We start from the raw sequence: 17,237 nt of genomic DNA, 5'->3' as shown, positions 1-17,237 counted from the left end.
TGGTTGGCTTAGTGGTTAGCTAATGATTGGACAGAGTCCTTAAATTATTTCAGGCCTCCTGTCCTTTGCCCAGCATCTCTGCTGTGTGTTGGGGGTGTGCCATCACTTTCTGTTTGCACTGATCCTCGATGAGGGTCACAGGGAAGAAATCTGGACCCTCTGAGGTCTTTCCTGGGCATACACGTAGCGCTGCACATGCAGGTGGCCTTCTCGGTCCTCGGGAACATGTTGCCCTTTTCAAAGCCTGCTGATGACATTTCATTCACCCAATTTCCTTTGCAGTTTCCTGGCCAGCCTGTCAGTGGTTCCAACTGATACTTCTGCCTCAGCACTGACTGCTGATTATTTTTACCACATGCCCCCGGGACAGGGCTTCCCTTGCTGAGCAAACTGTATCAGCTCAAATAAATGCAAGCCCCGAAGATGCAGCTTTTGTGGGCGTGCCCAGCTCACCATGCCCCCCTCATTGATTGCTAGGCTTGCTGAGTCTTAACGCTACTGTAGAGCTGGAGAGAGAGGGATGGGACTTCGGGTAGGTTATAATGCCATAAAGCTCACTTTTCTTCCTGAGATTCAGGTGTTTTCTTGAATTAACACTTCATGGGTTGTTCTAGCCTTTAGCTAGTTTCTAAGATTCCGAAGAAGTTGATTGTGATCATTTTTTGCTTATATTTTCACTGCTTTAATAGGAGGTGCAGATTTTCAGAAGTCTTTATTCTGACGTTCTGGAAGTACTTCATCCCCTACTCCCTTTGGAGTAAAGTTTGTGGGTGAGGCCCTTGCATTCATGGTTGACTCTGTGAGTCTTGTGTGACAGTGAGTAAATCTGTGTATGTAGTCTTCTCATGGAAACTGCGGATTGCTTTGATAACTGAGTACCGGTGGATGTGTCTGAATCGAGGAGCGTGACCATAGAGGGATCACCATTCACGGATCTGTAATTGGATACGGTCAGACAGCCATGGTGCAAGTCCCTGACAGTGTTGGGTGGTGCTGAGGGTGCACAGGGACCCCGAAAGGACGGGTCCCTGCTCGGGTCTGACTCAATTTCTCCCTCGCGTGAACAGCAGCTGGTCCCTGTGTCCGGAAGTCTGAGTGACTTACAGTTGGCTCTTCTCACCCCAGATGACGTACCCAAGCCACAGATTATCACCCAGCCGGAGACGACCACAGCCGTGGTGGGCAAGGACGTCCGCTTCACTTGCTCGGCCGCCAGCAGCAGCAGTTCCCCAATGACGTTCGCCTGGAAGAAGGACAACGAGGGGCTGGCCAATGCTGACATGGAGAACTTCGCCCACGTCCGCGCTCAGGACGGGGAGGTGATGGAGTACACCACCATCCTGCACCTGCGCCGCGTCACCTTCGGGCACGAGGGCCGCTACCAGTGTGTCATCACCAACCACTTCGGCTCCACCTACTCGCACAAGGCTAGGCTCACTGTGAATGGTATGCACGTGCCGTCTCGCCATTGGGGTGTAAGATTTCTGCAGAGCCACACTCGTGATTGTTCTGTCATCCGTGTGGAAATGATTGAGACGGGAGACACACCAGCTTCACCAGGACATTATTGTATTGTACTGTTGTCTGGCTTGGGCCCAGAACAAGTGTTGTAGATTGTAGGGTTATTCTCACTGCATTCTTCATTTTGGGTGATTTTTTTTTTTTTTAAATCCAGTTATTATGTCAAGTGACAGTGTAGCCCCAAACCTTGTATTTTTTTTTTCCACTTATTCTCCTCCTTAATCCAGGATGTCTGGCATCCAGATTCCAAGCATACCCTGATGCTGGGGAAGCTGATGCCCTTTGAGGAGATGGCACAGCTTTGGGGCCAGCCTGGGCGGGGCCAAGTCCGGCAGTGGTAGGGCAGCCAGCCTGACAGCAGAATGGTCTGTGGGTGTTTGACAAGGATTTGTACTCGGCAGCCAGCTTTAGAGCCTGTTGCGATGGCTCCTTCAGGGCTGTTTGTGGTAGTGAGTTTAGGGTAGAAGGAGAGAGAGATAAATAGTTTGAGCAGTTAACCCCTTGCCCCAGTAATCTAACAAGATTTTCTTGATTATTACAGTTAAGAAGTGCCAGAACTGCCCTGGTCTCTCAGCCCTTACAGACCCCCAAAAGAATCCCCCACTTTTTTTACCACACATTGACCGGTTGTCTTGGTTTATTCTGAAGGAGTCCTCACTGTTCCTCAGAAGCTCAGGGAACCGTTAAGAGTCCCCCCCAAAGCAATCTTGATGGGTACAGCAGTGACGCCGACATTTGGCTGGACGCTTAGCACTGTGTCAGGGAATATTTGGGATAAATAAGCTGGTGGAATGCTTTCCGCTCGTGTGTATACAGGAATACGGTTCCGGTACCACTGCTCCTAAATGAGTTTTCTTCAAGAGGGAAGAGCCATCCCATTGCTTTCCCCAGGGCGAAGGCATGTCACCTCCTCTCTGTCATAGCATCTTGCAGGAGCAGATATTCTTGTTTCCTAGGCTCTCTCCGGGTGATTAAGGCAGGCAAGCATCAGGCCCTGGCATTTAGGGGATATCCCTGTACAGACTGATCACGACATGACGGACAGCAGGGAGATGTTTCAGGAAAGCCTTACATTTGAGGGGGTGAGAGCCAGCCTCGGGCGTGTGACGAGAGAGACTGATGGAACTGCTCCTCCCCCCACCCCCTCCCCGGTAGGAGAAGCTAGGCGGCCCTTGGAAACCTCAGCTCCTGATTTACAGGGGGCAGTAGTGGTTCTGGGCAGATGCTGGCATGAAGGCTGGTGAACTCACTCGCAGTGGTGGGGAAGGTCAGTTTGACAGAAGATACTCCTGGCCTTTGCATTCCAGCTTTCTAAAAACTCGACCCTGTGTGCTTCTGTTTTGCAGTGTTGCCATCATTCACCAAAATGCCCCACGACATTGCCATCCGGACTGGCACCATGGCCCGCCTTGAATGTGCTGCCACTGGCCACCCTAACCCCCAGATTGCCTGGCAGAAGGATGGAGGCACAGATTTCCCCGCTGCTCGTGAGCGACGCATGCATGTCATGCCAGACGACGATGTGTTTTTCATCACTGATGTGAAGATAGATGACATGGGGGTTTATAGCTGTACCGCCCAGAACTCGGCCGGCTCCATTTCAGCGAACGCCACCCTGACTGTCCTAGGTTCGACTATAGATACACAGAGAAGAGAGTGTGAGAGTGTGAGAGTGTGTGTGTGTGTGTGTGTGCGCGCGCGCGCATCTGTGTATGTGTGAGAGGGAGAGATTTTCTTACTTATCCTAGGTACCTAGAGGCAAGGTTCTCTCAAACTGTTCTGTGAAGCCTAGGTGATTGTGGTAGGCTGTTTCTTTGTTTAAAATTTTAGGCTTCTAAGATTTTCTTAAACAAGTAGTTCCATCTCTTTAAAAAAAATAAGATAGCCAGTGAATCAGGAGAGTCTTTACAGGGCTTAGGTATAAGACACTCTACCTATAGAACTGCCCTCTAATCGGGCAGGATGGGTTTGCTCTGGGTCAGGGATAAACTTGGGCCTGTCGCAGGGCAGTCTGGGAACCATAGGGGTTTCTGTGGCTGGAGGTTAGTTCATCCCCAGAATAGTAATGATTTAGTCATTCTGGTAGAAAATCTTCTGAAAAGCTTGCCACTCTGTTAAAAGATCTCAGATGGCATTTCACTGATGTCTTGGATTTTCCTTGGTCCAGGAGACAAGGCAGAGGTATAGCAGCCGAGGCCCACAGAATAACCGTAAGACCTCCACTGACTTCTTGCAGAAACCCCGTCCTTGGCGGTGCCCTTGGAGGACCGCGTGGCATCCGTGGGAGAAACGGTGGCTCTCCAGTGCAAAGCGACTGGAAGCCCTCCACCCCGCATCACCTGGCTCAAGGGGGACCGGCCCCTGATCCTCACTGAACGGCACCACTTCACCCCCGGCAACCAGCTGCTGGTCGTTCAGAACGTGGTGGCGGAAGATGCGGGCCGCTACACCTGCGAGATGTCCAACGCCCTGGGCACCGAGCGCGCTCACAGCCAGCTGAGCGTCCTGCCCACTCCGGGCTGCAGGAAGGACGGCACCACTGTGGGCATCTTCACCATCGCCGTGGTGTGCAGCATCGTGCTGACGTCCCTGGTCTGGGTGTGCATCATCTACCAGACCAGGAAGAAGAGTGAGGAGTACAGTGTCACTAACACAGGTTGGCGGCGGTGGCGGCGACTCACAGGGAAGGGGAAAAGCAGGGACATTGGTGAAGGAGGCCAGGGCCAGAGGCTTCTTTGAGAATCTCAGTATATTCAGAACTCCTCTAGAACCTTTGGGAATGTGGGGTCACTCGGGACAGCTGAGGCTTTGGTCTCGATGACACCATTCTATCATCTTTCAGGAACTGCACATTAGAATGGGAACACTCTCAAATACACTATGAACTCTGCAGTTTTCTGAGGCATCCTTGGCACTTGCTTTGCTGCCATGTGGTAGACTGTTGCTGCAGTGACCTCATAGGTCCCTTCTTCTCTTAGTTCTGTCTCCTTTCCCATCACTGTGCTTTGTCTTGTGCGGACTCGGACACCTCTCACAGCTGGATGTAAAGTCAGGCTGAGCAGGTCCTGGGAGGGCTTCTCCAGTGCGCAGACTCCACAGGGTGTCCCTGCACAGCCTGACAGCGGCTGCTGGGGTCTCCTGTGTCTGCCTTTGTTGTCACCTCGAAGGATTGGGACCCCTGGTGTTTGACTGTCCTGTCTCCTTGCAGATGAAACCATCGTGCCACCAGACGTTCCGAGCTACCTCTCTTCTCAGGGGACCCTTTCTGACCGACAGGAAACCATGGTCAGGACTGAGGGTGGCCACCAGGCCAATGGGCACATCGAGAGCAACGGTAAGGCCTCAGCCCTCGGTGCAGCTGTGACCCCTTGGGCAGCTGCCTGGTATCACATGAAGCAAATGTAGTGACCTGGCAGGCTGGATGACTCAAGCCTTCCCTTGGGTTTTTTTGGACTTGACCTGTGCAAGTTCTGCAAGGTTTTAAAATCCCCATCCCCCAGGAAGTCACCGTATTGGGATAGGGTGGGAGAGGGTGGGGCTCCTAGTCCGAATAGGGTAGGACTGCCTGAGATAAGAGCAGCAAAGGACGTGACAGGTACTGAAACCAAGCCACTCGTTGCGCAGGGGAAGCGCCCAGGTCTGTTGTTCCAGTCTCTCAGGGTACAAAGTGCCCCCAAGAGTAGGGGAGGCTGAGCAGCCCTTGTTTGTTAGGGGCACGTTTATCCTTGCCAAGAACTGCTCACCGTCATGGCTCTGAATGCTGAAAGGCCTGCCTGCTGGGAAGGCAGTATTCGAAAAGGTTCCCTGCTGGACCTCTTGGTTAGCCCGATAACCCAGCACTGGAAAGAACACTTTGAAAAATGTCCCCGTTCTGGCGGCCTTGCCCGTTCTCACGGCTTCCCGTGAAGTGCGGACTAAGCCCGGAGTGTCTAACCGTGTGGGAGTCTGTTGCAGGTGTTTGTCCGAGCGATGCAGGCCTCTTTCCCGAGGTGGAAGCTCACGGCATTACATGCAGGCAGCCCAAGCTCTGCGTCGGGTACACGAAGGAGCAGTGGAAAGTGGTGGAGAAGGCCGATGGCACACTTGGTCCACAGAAGATGATGGGTATGAGAGGCTTTCGTCAGGAAAAGTATTTTGCTCTTGAAATCAAAGTTTGGGTTGACCTACTCATTAAGTGAAAGTGGGGGGAGACATAATTGATGTCAGGCTGTCTTAGAATTTGGCATTCAATACATAAACAGGAAGCTCTGGCCTGGCTCTTTTTAAATTCCAGAAGAGGATGTCTCTTAAATAAAACTATGGTGTGCTAGCCTGAGCATGAGTATTCTAGATTTGTAAGTGACTGACTGAAATAAAGGGTTAAGGCCCAAACCAGAGTACCTTTTCACCAGGGCCGTTGTGAGGCTAAATTTCTAATTGTTCAGAAGACTTCTGACAGTATATGGTGCGTGCTCGAGCAAGTGGGATTTTTTTTTGTTCCCTGAGATCAGAGTGTATGACTTCGTGCTCTGATTAAGAAATTAAGCTGAAACGTTTCAACGTGTAAGGGCTCTGTTCTTCATTAATGGCTCAGTGTTTGCCCAAGTCCTTTTTCTGTGAACAGACTTGGCAGGGGGGCTGGCTACAGAGTTGATCAAAGCAGGGCTCGGGCCTTACGGCCGCAGAGCTGAGCAGCCTGTCCTCTGCGTGGGATGGAGACTTGCGTGGCGACGGGTCTCACGCGTCTCCGGCTCTGTCTGCAGAGCCCGGCGGCCCAGCGGTGTGCGGCGACTGCAGCACCGAGGCGCACAGTCACTCCGAGGAGCGGACCTTCTGTCCTCAGCCTGTGCCCAGAGACAGCACACAGCCAGGAACCCTGAGCAGCCTGCAGCCCAGCCCGAGCGGCCGCCCACGCTCTCCACAGCCTCGGGGCAGCGGGGCTGCTGACGGGTCCCGCGGCCACTGCAGGGGGTCCCTCTACCCCAGTAACCACGACAGAATGCTGGCAGCCTTGAAGAAGCCAGCGGCGCCTCTAGATGGGAAAGGTAACGTGGCACTGTCTTCCGAGGCAGCGGCAGGTGGCGGGGAGCGCGGACTCGGCCGGGCCGGAGGGGGCTGACGTGGCCTCTTCCTTCTCCTCCTTCTAGGGGCCTCCTCTTGGACGATAGCGCGGTTGTGTGAGCTGGACCCCTTAGACCTGCAGCCTTCGTGTGCATTAACTCCAGGCAAGCCTGAGCTCACAGAAGCTGCCTCGGGCTTTCCCGACGTGCCCAGCGAAGGCCAGCACTTGCTTCTTTCCAACGGACACCTCCCCCAAGCCTGTGACTCTGGTTCTGAGTCCACACCCGTGACGGGACAGCCGCCCGGGAGACGGAGCGCGCCGCTGCTGTTTGCACCCAAAAGCTAGGCTTTGTCTACCTCGGCTCTTGTGGCGTCGATGTCTACAGGAAGGAGAGGTGGGTGAGGCTGTGAGGGAGCCTGGTGGCTTCAAGCATCACTGATTTGTACATAGTTTCCACCTCCGTGCGGAGCGTCAGCAGTTTGAAGGACTTGCAGCTGAAGCACAGAAATGCAAGAGGCTATTGTGTACAAAAGGCAGAAAAGTATTTGATACCCTTGTACATAAGAGTTTGCAGAGATGGCATATATATTATATATATCTTTTACAGAGGCTATTTTAATCTTTAGTGCATGGTTAACAGAAAAAAAATTGTACAATTTTGACAATATTATTTTTCATACCAGGTTGCTGTTTAATTTTGGAGGGGGGGGGCATAGTTCTGGTGCCTTAATGCATGGATGGAGCTCCTAGGAGCTACAAACCACATTTGTTTGCAGGAGTTTTTGGTGGGTGGGAGGGAAGCGAAGGTCCTTGGCTTGGTATTGCACTTGGGAGGGCGGACCCCCTCGGGTGTTTTACCGTCAGAGACTCCACTGGCATTGGAAGTAACTTCATGTCAGTATTGCTCGTGTGTGGATGGCCTCGCAGTGACCTCCCCGTAGAGCCCAGAGGGGCAGATGTCATGTTCCTTTGCAGTGATGGACTTCTCGTAGGTTTAAGTTCCTTCTCTAACAAACAAGTGGAATGGAGGTTGTTAATCCACCACAAGCAATTGGTTCGAACAATTAAGCACTGCCTTTCTTCTTCCTTCTGTGATAAAGGCGAATGTGGTCTTGTCAGTATCCTTCGATGGTCATTTGAGGCTTTTTCATAAGATAGATAGAGGCTGCTGGTGTTGGTACCTGTGGATTTTTCAATAGCGATGTTTGTTTTAGTTCTGCCGATATAATTAATATTACATTGGCCTTGGGGGAGGAAAAACCGAGTCCCTCCTTTTCAGGGCTAGCGTGTCTTTACTGAGGGTGCAGAGCAGGCCTGTCCATTTCCTTCCCTCGCACAGATGGACCCGGGCTTGGACTCTAAGCGATTAGCCCTTGACCCGGGTTCTGGGTATATTTGCACTTTTTTGAGACCTGTTGCTAACCATCTTGTGAGTGCCAATGTGTATTTCAGGAAAAATTACATTGAAACAAGGTCCTTAAAAAATCTCAGACAGCAAAGTTCCTTTGGCCAAAAAGCTGAAGGGAGGTACTGACAGAATGGTTACTTACCTATGTTAAATTTCACTGTCAGATGTCATCACTGTTCCAAAAGGTAAGCACATTTAGAATTTTGTTCTCAACAGTTAACTGATTCTTACTTCCACAAAATATGTGAATTTGCTGCTTCTGAGAGGCAATGTGAAAGAGGAAGTATTACTTACTTTTATGTACAAAGTTATTTATTTATAGAAATTTTGGTACAATGTACATTGAAAAGCAACATGTAAAATATTGAAGTGTCTAACAAATGGCATTGAAGTGTCTTTAATAAAGGTTCATTTATAAAATGTTAAGTGTGTGGCGGGGTTATTTTTATACCTCCGTTAACCAGCATTGCTGCATCCTGTTTAATTAATTCCAGAGATTGCCTTTGTAAGGGAGTCATCCTGCCTGAAGTATGTACCTTCCCCCCCACCCCACCTCCAAAAAGGAAAAAAAATTTTTAGTCAAAGCAGAATGGTATATATACCCGTAGCTCCAGGGAAAACATGACACCGCTAGATTCCTGAGATTGCTTTCTGAATTTTTCTAACACCTGGAGCTTATTAGTAGAGCTCCAAGATGGTGACCTTCCCACTTCTTCATCTCTTTGATTTCTAGTGTTGAGCTTAAAACTCCAAGCAACAAACCTTAGTGATTAGGAATGATGAACCCACCCCGTTTCCAAAGCCGGCCCGGCCCTTGCTTTGGGTCTGAAGTGGAGAGGAGCCAGGTCAGTGACGGCCCTCCTGCCGCGAAGCCCGCTGGGCCCACCTAGTCACTGGGCTGCGACTGGTTTCTCTCTCACACACCACATGGGCCGCCGGACACCTCTCTGTAAAAGAATACAATTGTTTTTATAGGTGAAATGTGAGGGTAATTAAGACCAGCAGCCTGGTGACCCAGCAAGGGTGCTGGCTGAGCACCTGTATGTAGTTCGTTCTTTTTACACCCGGCTGTAAGCCGATGCCGTCGGAGTTAACCCAGGGGAGAAAAGCCACCCACACCCCCAACCTTCTTCCCGAGTCTCCTTCCTTTACTTACTTACTCTAGCCATTCTTTTAAAATCATAACCATCTCTGCCTTTGGCTGATCCCACTGTCAGGTGGCAGGAAATGAAAGATCAGATACAGATCAAACGAAGGCTCTGAAAGGGCCTGGGCTCAGCGTTGCCACACTTATTTATTAAGGGGTTCTGAGAAAATTGTTCAAAGTACCGCTGTGGACATCCTTTTCTCTCTGAACTCTGGGAACCAGGCCGATGACGTCATCCCGGCCAGCCTGCAGCACGGAAGATGCGTTCTCCATGTCGTAATCTGAGCAGAACTGGACTTGAGCGCCGCGTTCTGTTGTTTAGATGGCCAAACAGCTGCTCACCGGAGGGGAAACAGTTCTCACAGCAGGACCCTTTCTTGAAAGCGGGGGCCGTCTCTGATTCATGGACTCTCTCTGCCAAGTTCCAGCAGAAAGCTGCGAGTCTGGTCATAAGCACCAAGAAAGATGAAACCTCCCAGACTGATGGCTGCCATTCGAGGGAAGACACCTGCAAATAATCTGGGGGGGGGGGGCGGCGGGGGGGAAGGGAGGAGGAAAGATTTTTTTTTTTTAATTTTCTGTGTGTAAAAAAGGTTCAATTCCAACACCCACAGCTTGCTCCACTCAACACACCACGCTCATTTAACCCCACACAGCACTTAAAATGTGTCTGTGTTTCCTTTCAGAATGGCACTAAATTACATTCCCGAGTAGGCTTGCTGAAGCTGGAGCCCAGCTGCTTGTTGGCTAAGGAGGCTGAATACAAACAGCTTACTTGTGAGCACCTACAGTTCAGCCCAGCAATTAGTCAAGACACAGAAACTCTGTCCCCACGACAGTTCTATTAAGACTGTCACACCATTTTTGCTTTCAAGAGATGATGAAATTGACTTTTTTTTATAGAGAAGTCAAAGGGCTGAATCCCAGGGAGGGCTGGAGGGCACCAGCCCCCCACCCTCTCCCCAGAAACCTGAGGTGGGCCCTGGGTGTTGGGGAAGATTTCCGGACGACTCTGCTGCCCCTCCCAGTGACCCACTCCGTCCCATTTTGTCCTTAGAGACCCACAAAGGCGATGCCGCGCGGGGAATCGAATCTCCATGGATTCCCTGGTTTCTCTCCCCTCTAAGAAAGGACGAGGAAGGCGAGTGGGTTCCAGCTGGGAGGGGAGCAGCGCCTCATTGCAGGTTCCGTCCCCAAGCACTACAGAGAGCCAGTTACCATCCAAGTTGCAACTTTGGAAGAAGCAAAGAAATGCAGAGTAAAAGAACAATGTTACTGGGGATGTAAAGTGGGGAGTCATTCTTTAAAACCCTCCCAGAGCGATGCACAGGTATTTGTTCAAAGATGGTCATCGTGGTGGTGCTGATAAGAGAAAAACTGCAAAGAATCTGCTCCCTGGTTACAGAGATGATGCTACGGCGGACGCACACGGGAGACTGTGCCGCTGATGAGGCCGTCCATAGGGACCGACACGGAACGTATACAAAATAGGTTCTGAAAGAAGTCAAGTCCCAAAGCTGTATGTATAATGTGACTGCATGTTGGACAAACACGGCCGAGATGCATCCTCTACTTTCTCTGGGGAGCAAGGGGTACAGGAGACTTTGCCTGTGTTTCTGCAACAATGAACCTTTTTTTACCAAGAGTGTTACTTGTGTAAGCAGAGAACAAAATTACAAAATCAGAACTAGTGGACTGACCACTAAAAAGATTTAGGGTCGGATCCAGGGACGAAAGCTGAAAACGTGGAGGTTATGCCAGCAGTAGCCTGTGTAGCCTGGAAACTCTGGGGAACCTCCATGCTCAGCTAAAGGGAGGCGTGCCAAGAAAGGGACCGGAAGGAAACCCCCGTGGCCTGGTTCACAGCCGCCCGGCTGCCTCCTTTCTGTGTGACGGCCGGGAGAGGCCAGCCTGACCGCCCTGTGTGTAGCCCTCAGCACTTCTGAGCAAAACGGACTCGAGAGTGGCTCTAGGGGGCCCATACTTTAGTTAGCTAACTGAGGATTTAAATCGTCAAGTAAAATACTACACGAAATGAGAACCTCTTTTTCTTGTCTACGTGAAAATTCTATAGAAGACCAAAATACACTTGGAAGGAAAAAAGTTGTTCAGCCCAGCATCATGCAAACTGTTTTTGCATGAGGTGGCCCCTAAATTACTGCTTTGAGGCCACTGTGTCCTTGTGGCCCGGAAAAGAGATTCATCTCCCTGCCCCCGTCCTACAAAGAGAAGTGCTGGAAAGGGGGGTCAGCAGGAGCTGAGCTGTGGAAACCACGTTGGCCACAAAACCCTCCCTCCCTCCCTGCCTTGTTTCTACAGCCAGTGTCTCGTTCCTCTCCCCGCTGCTAATGAGCTCAGCTGCTCCACGCGAGGGGCAGATGGAAGCAATTGATGGCTTCACTAGATGACAACTGTGTGTTAACATCATTAGAGTAATTTGTACAGTGAGGGCCCCAACGCAACGCAGACGTGAAGGCTGAACAGAGCAGGGCTGCACTGGAGGGACCGCACGACGACGAGATGACAAACGTCAGGCGCTCAGCACAGGGCCGGGCGCCACTTGGGGGGGCACAGGGCAGCAGCGGTGAGGACATAAAGGGCACAGGAGAGGAAAACAAAGGGCCAGGTGATGAGCCGAAGAAAGGGAGGAAGGAGCAACGCTGGATAAACAGGTTTCCCATCTGCTTTCGGGCTGTTGGGCTCGGTGAGCGTGCGGTATTTTTATTTCAGAGAAACCAGGTTGCCTGAGGGCACATCTTCCAAATCGGGTGCCAGAACACCACGTGTGAACCAACACGGAGAGACCCAAGTGTCACCACTTTAATTTACGCCGAGAGCTCAGCACCAGCCCGTTGCAGGTGGGGAGGCGGCTCGAATCCTCTGTTAAACCCGGCAGGTGTGTTCCGGGGCCACCAGGAGCCCACCGGGGCTCTGCATGGAAAACCGACAGAGGCGGCGGCTGGGGAAGCCTAGGACCACTGCTCAGAAGAGTGGCCCACGTTCGCAGGAGGTTTTGTTTGCTTCTCGTTACAGTTCTCTGGTCCAATTACTTGTTGTCTTTTATCACATTAATAGGAAGCTAATGAACACTGTCATTAGCTGCCTGAAATACTCTGCTAAGGACCACACTGGGCATACTAATGAGAGCCCAAGACTTTAGAAGCTTCTGGAAGATCGGCAAAAATCCAAATTACCTTTTCAGGGCTGAAAGCAGGGACAGGAATAGGCCCTCAGCATGTTGATGACACCCTTCCTCTGCCTGTAATTCTGGCACTGCCTGGTTAGATAACACCACCACTGGGACAGGGAAGGTTTAGTTTCAATCGTCTACTCAAGGAAATTCCTTGTCCACAAGTTTTTGGGGCCATGGTCCTGCCGACTATGCCATCCCCAAGTATCACCACTTTTTCGAGAAAGGCGGACGGGCTGCGGCTCCACACGGACTCCACAGGGCTAAAGTCAAGGGCCTAGCTGTGACCAATAGTTGCCACAGACTCTAATAAGAACTATATCGAAACAAGTGAGAGTAAAATTTAGCAGTTTGACTCTATGACCTAAAACAGCTACTGCATGCAATACCTCTGTGTGGCCCAGTCACTATTTGAAGCCCTAAGAATCTTTTCCCTGCTACTTCAGAGCTCTTCTTTTTTTTTTTCCTCACACCATTTCACTGTGCAATGAGGATCCTGTGTCAGAATCAACGTGCCTCAGCTATGAGCAACCAGATTCCTACCTACTTATAATCTATTAGCCATAAATCACTGACTCAGGACATACAAGCTACCACCCTGCCCTCCAAGGCTCAGTTACTCCTTTCTGGTAAACCCAGCCCCTGTCTCCAAATCCTTTGTCCTTCAGGCAAGCAGCAGCCATTGAGAGTTGGCACATTTAACGAAACCATCCGTTACCTGTTTTGACTAGAGGATGGGGCTTTTTAACTCCTGCAAAATACCCTTGCCTGCGGCCTGACCAACCTGCCCCATGTTCCCCAGGCTGTCAACGAGCTGCAATAAAACCTGCCAAATGGACACAAAACTAGAGTCAGATAAATGATCGACACAGCACCGGGACGAGGAGGTGGCACCGCGGTGGCCATGCTGTTTCACACCTGCCCTGTCACTAGGCTCCCTTCAACCTTCCCCTACAGGAGGCTGCCGCTTTGCTCTCTCAGCAAAATCCCTGGTAGATGATTCCAGGGAGAATCGTGATTTCATCTACCTGTTACAGATCCCAACCTTTAGACAGGTTTGCATGTTGTAAAAGCAATGCTGAAATAGCACTGTGAAGAGACCTTTGCAGATGATGCAGAGCCGTGAGCTGCAAGGGAGGTATCAGGCACTATGCTATGTTAAAAGTGATAACTATTAAGAGTTAAAAGTGCCCCAAACCACAAATGCTTTCTTCTAACAATGCTTTCCTTGTCACTTGCGTCCTGCCTTACACAACTGGACGCCGGCTTTCTCAGTGCTGCAATCCAGAACCTGGCAGAGGCCACAGAGGTGGATGCCATCTAACAATGAGATGGGAATCACCCTCTATGACACTGCGTCAACCCGATTGTGCAATATCATCTCACGTAAGCAACATCAAACGTAACGTTGTGTACGATAAAAGTAAATGATACCCCAACCAGGGCAAGCAAAAGGAAGGGTGGGTGTTCTCCTGATGCTGGGCTAAAGGAGAAGGAGGGTGGGCGGCGGCAGCGGCGGCGGGGCCTCCCTTCCCAGGCTTACCCCGATAGCCCCCGTGTCCGCCAGACCCCGTGCAGGGCAGAGAGGACGTTCCCACTTGCAGGGCTGGAGCCGGCCTGCGTGGAAGGACAAAAGAGAAACCATCATTTCACGAAACTCCCCAACCAACTTACAGCAGGCTCTAGATACCCTCAGATACACGGCTCCCACCACCCTCCTGTAGGACACAGTTCCAGATAGACTGGGGGGTCTCCTGGGAATCAGGACCTCTGGATCTCACTAGACGAGAAGCCCTCACACTTGAACCCACAAGCAAGCACTGAGTTAGCCCATTTCCCACCAGAAGTAGCTTGTCTAGGTTCCTTCTCTCACTGTCAGCCTATGAGCAGAGCTTAACCCAGATAATTCACATATTACTATTGAACAGGAAAGATACTGAAAGCGGTATTAACTCACCTGAGGAGAATGGGGAATAATCAGTATGAATGGTATGATTATAAAACTTAGATCTAAGTGGCTAATGAACACACTTAACCAAGAATACTGTGTTCAATTTAAAACAGGCTTCGCCCTATCAAGCTACATACTACGATTCTGCCCTTATTTGTTCCACGTTTCCACAAGGGTATGACTTTTTAGTTTTTATTGTTTTGGTCCAGGTATGTCATATGTATGCCATTCCCTGAAGTCTCAGTCCAGCTTTTTCAAAAACAATTTTACTTAACGACTTTTTTTTTTTTTAACAATTCTGAAAAATGTCCTGATTCATCTGGTGAAGGCTTAATAAGCCTTCACTCTTGTAAGTTCAGAGCCTCATACTTGCTGCATGGCATGAAGCAGGCCAACGCTCTGAGCCTTGGGTCTGTCACCAGTAAAAATAGAGATTCTTTGAAAATCGTATCACCAGGCAGAGGCCCTAGCAGCCCTCCCTGTTCACATAATACAGGTGAAAATGACTGCAAAATGGTAAAATGCTACCCAGACATCAGTCACAGCGATTCCTGTGGATATTGCTTTGTCCGAAGGCAGTTTCATTAGTGGTTCAACAGGCAGCAAAAGGCTGCTAACTACAGGTGTTACGCCACTTTTGTTCACTTTATATACATGTAAGCCCTAAGTGCTAACAGATACAAGCATCTGTTGTGTCTACATTACATTATTTTACCACTTACCTTTGCCAACATGATTCTGGTTTTTGCCACGTCCAGAGGCGTGGTGACTGCAGCTGCAAATCCACCTGTGCATATAAAAATACCCAACACACAAGTGAGGTCCTGTTTACTGCATTACACAGTATTTTCTCATTTTTATTTTGTAATCAATTCCTCATAACTCTGCCAAAAATACTTCTTTATCGTTACGTCCACCTGATTGATTCAAGAATAGGAAGCACACATGCAAAATCTTTACCCACACACTCCCCTGCTTTGTAGTGATGTCTGACTGCATATAGAAGAGGTGACGGGATAATGCTTTATACCTGCAAGTAAAAAAACAAGGCCCCGCAATGTAGCTTGCTCTTTTGTGAAGCAGCAGACAAACCTGTGTGTGTACATGGGGGTGTGTCGTGGTCAGACCCCCCACTCAGAGAGGCATGCTGTGCCCATGAGTCTCAGGGGGTCCATGCCTTCCATGGGCCCATCTTCTCTAATCCGACTCCAAAATGCTGCTGTGGTTTCTGCTCTGAGGCAAAACTGGCAAACAGACACGGGTATCAGTGTGGGGATTTTTCGTATAAATGGCTGGCTTCTTATGGTTAAAAGAGTATAAATGTTTCTGTATTTGCAGGCTTCTGATCAACAGGCCAGTTAGAGTAACAAGATTTCTAAACTCGCTTCCATATCTTGTTAGAGTCAGTTTTTGATTCAAGCCTGCATTCTTCCTTACTGCTTCTTTCCTAACTTTTCTCTCCTGTCCTCTTTATTTAAATGCCATGACTGCCAAACTGATTTTTTTTAAATCCACGTATTTTAAACGGGTCCATATCTACAGACAGAGGAACTGGAGGACTACTTTTTTAACAGAAATCACAGTATATGGTACCATTATTTTATTTAATACGATACAAAGATATATTTTAAACCCCAAAAGGCCCAAAGGAGATAGAAATAATGAGCCCAAAGGGCTTTCTGAAGTTTCAGCTTCCGTGAGACAGGGTGAAATCGGCAGTTTTCTAAGAGCTGAACAGAACACGTGTGTGAAGGATGCTTCAGAAATCGCACACCTCTCCCTCTAAGTTTTGTGGTGTGTGGACAAGGAGGTCATTTGATCTTTGCCAAATATCTTTCTAAAATATGTTGCTGAAATAAGATCATTAAACCGAACCTCCTCCATTTGGTAACATTTATTATGATGCTAACTTCTTGAGAGATGTACCCAGAATGACACCAATCTTAGGGCTAACGAGTAAAAACCATAAACACGTATACTGGAGTCCCTTTTATTTTAGCCACCTTTGAGTTATGAATATGTGAAACACTTTCCTCCCAATTCAAAAGTTGTCTGAAATTCAGGGACCTGCTAAACTGCAAGTATGTTAAAATTTTGTGGACCCAGTCCTGAAATACTACTCTCACTTTTTTTTAACCACTTACTCTGCCATAAAGGAGGTGGGAGTCAAAAGTCATGTGTACCTTGGCTCCAAAAGTAATGCTGTTTCACTACACGATGACTTTGATATATGAATAAGACAAATCCAAATGTATCCAGTTGTTAAAATCCAGAAATGCATACACGATTTTCCTACTTGAAAATCTTTACAAACTGACCCGAACCACCTAAAAATTGACAAGGACATCATCTGTCCCGTCTGACCACTCAGGCTCTCACACGTCACCTATGTTGAAAAGTATTTGTTTTCTACTAAATTTGGATACTGTAAATCGAACTTATTTGGGCCATTAGCAAAGTTCACCATTCCTTTACTGTAGATGCCTGCCAATATTCTCCCAGTGATTTCTGTTTCATGAAAGTAATAAGAAGAAAAGTTAGACAAAAACGCATATGCTAAAGTAGGTCCTACTTTTACTACCACGATGGAAACTTTATTTTATGCAAGTTATTAATAAGTCGATTTAAATGTCTTCAAATATCAAAGACTGCTTTAATTCACAGACCTCACAATGTTTTTCATGAGGCTGTAAGAAGGACTTGTGAAGATCACGTAATAGAATAACTGGTCATAATGGGGAGGGGGCAGGGGAGCTGTATTTCCAGTTAAAATGTAGTTATTTTCTGCATTTTACTTAAGGGAAATGTAAACCGCTGGTAATAAACACAAGGAACATGCTAACATTAGACAGGAAATAATTATCTGATACAGCGACTGCAGGCTACTTTAGTGCTCAAAACACATGTGAAACAATCTTCTATGGGTTCCACTAGAGTTGGGTTTTTACTGAATGTTAGGCTAACTGCTTTCAAGAACCA

At 49.0% G+C, this 17,237-nt stretch overlaps 2 protein-coding genes across 2 annotated transcripts in view; one reads left to right on the top strand and one right to left on the bottom strand.

The window, feature by feature from the left end:
* LRIG1 (leucine rich repeats and immunoglobulin like domains 1) overlaps nucleotides 1-8,396 on the top strand; it is a gene marked incomplete at its 5' end in the record, with an annotated part of 119,011 nt that extends 110,615 nt beyond the window's left edge. The window contains 7 exons of the mRNA XM_082412120.1: nucleotides 1,126-1,446; nucleotides 2,868-3,149; nucleotides 3,758-4,177; nucleotides 4,730-4,855; nucleotides 5,476-5,625; nucleotides 6,264-6,545; nucleotides 6,648-8,396. Of these exons, the coding sequence (XP_082268246.1) occupies nucleotides 1,126-1,446; nucleotides 2,868-3,149; nucleotides 3,758-4,177; nucleotides 4,730-4,855; nucleotides 5,476-5,625; nucleotides 6,264-6,545; nucleotides 6,648-6,907 (1,841 nt within the window). The 3' untranslated portion in view covers nucleotides 6,908-8,396. The remainder of the gene's footprint in view (nucleotides 1-1,125; nucleotides 1,447-2,867; nucleotides 3,150-3,757; nucleotides 4,178-4,729; nucleotides 4,856-5,475; nucleotides 5,626-6,263; nucleotides 6,546-6,647) is intronic.
* Nucleotides 8,397-9,245: 849 nt separating this feature from the next.
* SLC25A26 (solute carrier family 25 member 26) overlaps nucleotides 9,246-17,237 on the bottom strand; it is a 298,689-nt gene continuing 290,697 nt past the window's right edge. The window contains exons 18-20 of the mRNA XM_082412391.1: nucleotides 14,981-15,089; nucleotides 13,851-13,924; nucleotides 9,246-9,636 (exon numbers count right to left, since the gene is read on the bottom strand). Coding sequence (XP_082268517.1) covers nucleotides 9,519-9,636; nucleotides 13,851-13,924; nucleotides 14,981-15,089 — 301 coding nt within the window. The 3' untranslated portion in view covers nucleotides 9,246-9,518. The remainder of the gene's footprint in view (nucleotides 9,637-13,850; nucleotides 13,925-14,980; nucleotides 15,090-17,237) is intronic.

The sequence above is a fragment of the Balaenoptera physalus genome (assembly GCF_965194825.1).
Source record: "Balaenoptera physalus genome assembly, chromosome: 11".
NCBI classification, from domain to species: Eukaryota; Metazoa; Chordata; class Mammalia; order Artiodactyla; family Balaenopteridae; genus Balaenoptera; species Balaenoptera physalus.
Note: the sequence above shows the minus strand (reverse complement) of the source record. Positions and strands in the feature narration are given on the sequence as shown.